At 36.3% G+C, this 7,026-nt stretch overlaps 1 protein-coding gene across 1 annotated transcript in view; it reads right to left on the bottom strand.

Moving 5' to 3' along the window:
- Positions 1 to 224: 224 nt before the first annotated feature.
- IL16 (interleukin 16) overlaps positions 225 to 7,026 on the bottom strand; it is a 106,526-nt gene continuing 99,724 nt past the window's right edge. The window contains 2 exon segments of the mRNA XM_074295256.1: positions 225 to 747; positions 2,370 to 2,495. Of these exon segments, the coding sequence (XP_074151357.1) occupies positions 542 to 747; positions 2,370 to 2,495 (332 nt within the window). The 3' untranslated portion in view covers positions 225 to 541.

Raw genomic sequence — 7,026 nt, 5'->3', positions numbered from 1 at the left:
ATATGCAAAAACTTCTATACAAAAACCTGCCATCAAGCAATCCCCATTTCCTGTTCTCACATACTCTCATCACATAAACATGCCCTGATTTGCTTAGGAAATCTTCTGCATTGGTACCAATGTTGTCTTCCAAACTTATATAACCCTCACAATCTCCTCCCCACACCAAATTTCCCATTGCTCTCCCCAGCTGAATTAAAATTATTTTAAAAGCAAAAAATGGCTTTTGAAGTGAATTAAATTCATCTATTTTTATTATACCATTGTATCACCAACATGATCTCTATATATGTATATTCTTTTTACAAAGTCTACAGTTTTACAATGAGCTGTTGGAAAATATTGAGATTCTGGAGGCAGTTATGGATCTTCATTTTCTGGACAACCTGCTGTTTGGATCATGTCCCAGAAAGCTGATGATAGCCAGCAAGTGCCAGAGTGAAGCATCTGGATTTTCCCAACATCTGCACTATGGGAGAAGAAGTCCTGAGAGAGAACAATTTGAGGGAGGGAGATGTTTGTTGCTTCTGAGATATGATCATCAGTCCTTCTCCTGGGACTGTTCAGAAGATTTAGCCAGGGAAGGATGGATTCCTTTTCTCCTGATGACAGCTGTGATGGGCCCATCAGGTAAAGACTTGATAACATTCCAGGCTTCAAAACGAGTAAGTCCTTGCATTGTGGTGGTGTTGAGCTGCAATATTTCATCTCCTGGCTGGACTGTATCACTCTGTTCTGAAGCTACCCCTGAGAAGAGGAAGAAGAATTGATGGCAAAAAAATTATGAAAGAGGTTATTCTGATATTTTACTTGGAGAAAAAAATGTCCAATTATTCCCAAACCTATCTGGAGCTTTCTTGACAAAGATACTGGAACGGTTTGCCATTTCCTTCTTCAGTTCATTTTATAAATGAGGAAACTGAGGCAAACAGGGTTATGTGACTTGCTTAGAATCACACAACTAAAAAGTGTATGAGACTAGATTTGAACTCAGAAAGATGCATCTTCCTGACTTTAGTTAGGCCTGGAACTCTATCCACTGTCACTTGGGTTCCCCTGGTATATAGTAGGCATTAATAGATGTTTATTAACTGACTGAAAATGCAATTTTCCACACTTCTGACTGAAGACCAAGGATCCCTTGGTTAAGACAGCCTCTTGGCCAGAGAGTATGTTTAGCAGACAGAGTACATTTTTAGGCACTCCCAGGTCCCCAGTGGTCTCAGAGGAACTGGATAACCTGAAGTAGATCAAAAATCTTGAAAATTGTATAGAGAACAATGTGCCTCTTCACATTCTAACAATAGCATTCCTCCTGCCTGTTACAGAGCTGCTCTCATGCTACTGAGCATATTTCTGGTGCCTCTGAGGCCTAGGAACAAGGAGACATGGGGGCGAGAGAATACTAACACACAGGGTGATAGTATTCATACAAACATTCTCGTGTGTATTTCCCAGAGCCATACTCATGGATATCCCTAAGTTGCGGTGAAAAGTGCATTGTATCAGAAGTTAGGAAAACTAAATTCAAATCCCAACTCTTCCATTTACTAGGTGTGAAAGAGACCTTGAGCAGATCTGCTCAAATGAGGTAGTAAGAAAAGATGATCTCTAAGCTTCACTCCATATCAGATATTCTACTACTGCCCCTCAAAGTCAGGAACTCAATCAGGGATATAAAAGACAAGTCAAGGAATCTCTTCTCTAGAAGTTTACATTCTAATAGGGATTATGCAAGTAAATCTGTCCATACACATATATTCAGTATAAATGGAAAGTAATCTCAGAGGAATGGGTGAAAGGGGAGAGAGGAACTATGAAAGTTCTCCCACAAGAGGGTAGGATTTCAGCCCAATCTTGAAGGCAGCTAGCAATCAGAAGTTGAAAAAATATTCCATTATAGGGAACAGTGAATACAAAGTAGTAGAATCTGATGATGGAGGATCAGGTGTGAGGAACAGTAAACAAGCCACTGTAGCCAGATCATAGAGTAATTTTTAAGAAGACTAGAAAGGTAAGAAGGGATTGGGTTATCAAGAGCCTTAAATGTCAAATAGAGGTGCTCCTTAGATCAACTTACATTGGCCTGTAGGTCATGAAAGTAATATGGTTAGATAAATCTTAGAGTTTTGCCAGAGACAGAGTAGATAAGGTCTTGCTCTGGTTGAGATGGCTAAAAAAAGTATAAAAGGTGAGATTTAAATTCAGATCTTTCTGATTTTAAGATTCAACATTCTATCCACTATGCTATATTACTTCTCAGATGCAATATAGTCCAGGTGAAATATTTATGGACTGGAAAATATTAAATGATTTCAAGGAGTTTTTCATATGCCCCGAGGAAAAAGATTGATACTCTATTAACATACCTTTGAAAATCCTATTAACTGATATAGGTTTATCTCCATGAATTGATCCTTTTCCTCCTTCCAAACTGAATCCTAAACCAGCAGATGTCTTCTCGAGAGTTATGGTACAGATGGTAACTTCATTTGCTGAGAAAAAACAGAAAATCACATAAAGGAAATTTACTCTTCTTTCAGGCCCATTTATTGAGACATTGTTGGCAATGAACCAACCAGCTGTTGTGCACATTTACTGACCATCATATTCCTTTCACTGAATCTGCCACCATTTTAACAAAAGTAGTCCCACTTATAATGGCACTAACTTCCTCAAGGGGGAGGGAGGGGTTGGTTGTATATCTCCTGGGAATGAGAGGACTTCTGAAACTCTATTTCCACCCAATTTTCCCAGACCTAAAAGGCTGAACTTCACCCAGAGGGCTCTATGCCCTTGGCTCCCAGTCTCTGATTGATGGCCTAAGCACTTCTTGGATCTTCAGTTGAAGAGGAGTTCTGTCTTCTCTGATATTCAAGAACTACTTATTAGCCTGATAATTTGTTCCACTCTCAGTACTAGCCGTACTAACCCACCTCACCCCCAAGTCCCTGCACCTGTTCTGGTCTCTAGACTCTTTGAGAGGCATTGTAATATAATGGCAGGAATGTGGGAATAGAATTAGGAAAAGTGAGTCCATGTCCAGCTATTATTTAATAGCTGGTTGACTTTGGACAAATCATTTAATAGCACTGATTCCCTATTTTCTTTCTTTTCTTATACAAACAAATGCTATCTTGTTACCTTTTGTCTTTATATCTCAGTCATTGCAATACTGACCCCCTATCCAACATTAAGTCCTGCCTTATGATAGAGAAAAAAACGTTAGCAAAAACATCTAATACAATGACTGCATCTGACAATGTATGCAATTCTATCTGGTCCACTGACTCTCCATTGTGAGGAAGACATTATATTTCATTATCTTTTCCCTAAGATCTTCCTTGTTTTTTAAATTACTCAGAATTCAACTATTCAATAAGCCTTTTATTGACATTGTTGTGGTCATCATATAGAGATACAAATTAATTCTCTTGTTTTCACTCTTGTCCATTTACATAAATCTACCCATTTCTCTGGATTTCTCACATTCATTATTTTTCCTCATAATAGTATTACATTATATTCATGAACCATAGTTTTTTTCAATCATCCCCAATTGATAGGCATCCAACTTTGTTTCATTATAACTACAAATAATCATGCTGTGCAGGATTTTTTTTTTTTTATTTTATATCTTTGTTTCTGTCTGTAACTTCTTTGGGTTATGTGCCAAATACTTTAATTACTGAGTCAAAAGAAATGGATTTGATCCCATTTTCTCATCTATAAAATGAGGCTAATAATATTGGAACTATTTTCTTCACAGGTTGTTGGAAGGCTAGTGTTCTATAATACATAAAGAGCTATATGAGTAGTGGGAAAAGCAGATAGGTGGGGATGAGAGACTTGGGTTCAATCTCTACTAGGCTTTATTAGGATCCTTATTTATAAAATAAGTGTGTTGGACCAGACAATCTCTAAGGTTTCTTTCAACTTTTCTCTAAATCTATTATTAGCCCCAAATCTAAACCTTTGACCTTTAATGGACACATTAATGTGCGCATGATATGTGCATATATGTAACATATAAAATATTGTATACATATGTGTGTAAGCATATAGTATTATATGTGTGTAATATGCCATATTATATATGTATATAATATGTAATATATTATATGTGTTTGTAATATATTTTAAATTTATATGGATAATTATGCTATGTATATTAAAATAAATATGTATATATAATATAAAAGTCTCATATAATAATTTTATTATGTTGTAATTCTATGATGTGTATGTTTATACACAAATATATGTAAAGATATGTATGTAAATTAGAATTCTACATCTTTATAGGTGGAATGGAAATAATTTTAATAGTGGCCTGGTTTAGCATAATATCTTTCCCCCAAAATGGAAAGTTTATGACTACCTTCTCTGCCCATTTTCTGTAAAACTTTACCTCCAGTCCAGTACTTTCAAATAGATTTACTGCTTCAAGACTATTTTTGATTTAAAGGACTGTCCTCAGGGGAGATTAACAATCCCACATTTAAGGACATAGTTCCCAAAGATACTTCTGCAATAAATAATAAGCCAAACTTAAGATTGTTAGAATAAGGTCATTTCCTTTTGTCTAGAATTATCCATTTCTGACATGGAGATGTCTCAGAATTCTTTTAAAATTAGATTATCTAATTTTTGGAAATAGTCAAATCTCTCTTGTGTCATAATTGATGGTTGAAGAAGTTAGTCCCTGGTAAAATGTTGTAGAGAGAACCTTATTTAAAATATAAATTTAGCTTAAAAATTAAGGAAGTTTTACTCTTTTTCAGGTTATGAAGGGAATTATGGAGGAATACCTATGTAGTAATGTCCAAGTATCAGCTGGTCATTCTGAAGATGCTGCCTTAGGCTGCAGTCTAGGATTCTTTCCCCATCATAGACCACTATATATGATTGAATTTAGCCTGATTTATTTACCAGCATATTCCCATATTCCAAATAACTGAGCTTCTTAATCACATAATTGACTAGTATTTATTAAACACTTACTATGTTCTATGTTAAGCACTAGAGAAAAGCAAAAGACAGTTCCTTCTAAGAAGCTCACAATCTAATGGGGAGACAACATAGAAATGGCAATGTACAAACAAGATATATACAGGATAAATTGGAGATTATCTCAATGAAGAAATTATTCGTGTTTAGAGGGATTGAGAAGGTTTCTTGCAGAAGGTGAGACTTCAGGTTGAGATTTGAAAAAAGACAGAAAAATTAGAAGGTGGAGTTGAGAAAGTCCTAAGTAAGCATTAGGAAACTAAGCAAGTGAAAACATTTGGAATCAAGAGATAAGAGTATCCCACATGTGGAATAGTGAAGAGGATAGTGTTATTGGGTTGCAAAATATATTTTAGCAGGAAGGTAAGTATAAAAATAACCAGAAGAGGAGAAAAGAGCCAGATTATGGAAGGCTTTATAAGCCACAGAATTCATATTTGATTCTTCAGGTAAAAGGGAGCCACAAGAGTTTGTTGAGTGGGAGGAGTGGGGTGGGAAGAAGAGTGACATTTTAGGAAGATTAAGTTGACAGGTGAATTGAGGATGGTCTGAAGTGGAGAGCAGCATACTCTGAAGAGTCTAGGTTTGAGGTGATGAAGCTTGTACAACAGTAATAGTAGTAATCAGAGGTGAGAAGAAAATAAGTATGTATACGAGATGTTATGGAGGGACTCTACAGGATTCGACAACTAATTTGATCTGGTACAGGAAGGGTGAGAGAGAGAGAGAGAGAGAGAGAGAGAGAGAGAGAGAGAGAGAGAGAGAGAGAGAGAGAGAGTTCTGTGAATTGATGAGATCACCAAGGGAAACAGAGTAAAGAGAAAAGGGACCAAGACAGAGCCTTGGGGAATATGGGTAGCATTAAATCTACCAGGAAGCTTTATTAAGCATAGTGTCAGACACTTTGCTGAGCACTGCAATACAAAGACCAAGGAGGAATAGTCCTAAACCTCAAAATATTTACATTTTAATTGAGTAAATGACATGCTGCTTTGTTCTGTTTGTATATAAATGTAGATATGTGTATAAATGCACACACACACATATAGTTGCATGTTCACATATACACATATATGTACACATCTAGGTAGCATCTACAAACACATACAAAGTAGGCTCAATGCAGCCTGGGACGGAAAGGTGGGGAGGAGGAACATTTTAGCAGCTGAGAGGAGGGAAGAACCAAGAAAGATTTCCTACAGAAAGGGCAGGAGTTTGAGCCGAGTTTTCTCCAAGACATGGCAGTGAGGAGGAGAACAGCACAAGCATTAAGGATAGCAAAGATGAGAAATAGATTGTCATGCATGAGGCTTGCCTGAAGACTGAATAGAAGAAAATAATATGTATGATAATGCTAGAAAAGTAGGAAAGATCTAGGTGGTAATATTCTTTAAATATTAAATATGCATTTATATTAGATTCTAAAAGTATTAGAGAGCCACTAGAATTTGTTGAGCTGAGGGGTGGAGATGTGTGTGTGTGTGTGACATGGTGAGACCTGCCAGTTTAGTGACAGCATAGATTGGGTAGAAGAGAGATTGGAGTTATAGAAAAGCTTGAAGCAGAGAGGATAATTAAGGGGCTTTTTAAAGGGATAATTTCTGCTTGCATTCTATTACTTTGGCTCACTAGTCATATAAGGGATTCAAAGCATCTACATATGTTGTTATATTTGATCCTCACAACAGTTGTGTAAGGTTCATCCTATTGTTATTCCCATTTTACTAAACAGAGAATTGAGGGACTTTAGGGGATTAAATAGTTTGCCCACAGTCTCATCTCAGCTAGTAAGTACCTGAGTTGGCATTTGAATTCAGATCTTTCAAAAGAAAAAAAAAAAAAAAAAGTACCTGAAAACTTTTAGATTTAATCTGAAACATTTATATGTTCTCTATGAGTTTCATATCTAGACAATTAACAAAATGATTTTTTAAAAAGCCCTGATCTATAGCATTTGCCAGTTTGCAATATGCACATGCTGAAAATTTACCAATCCCTTCTCCCTGAAGCCAGTAT

This window comes from Sminthopsis crassicaudata, chromosome 2 (genome assembly GCF_048593235.1).
Source record: "Sminthopsis crassicaudata isolate SCR6 chromosome 2, ASM4859323v1, whole genome shotgun sequence".
Taxonomy (NCBI): Eukaryota; Metazoa; Chordata; class Mammalia; order Dasyuromorphia; family Dasyuridae; genus Sminthopsis; species Sminthopsis crassicaudata.
Note: the sequence above shows the minus strand (reverse complement) of the source record. Positions and strands in the feature narration are given on the sequence as shown.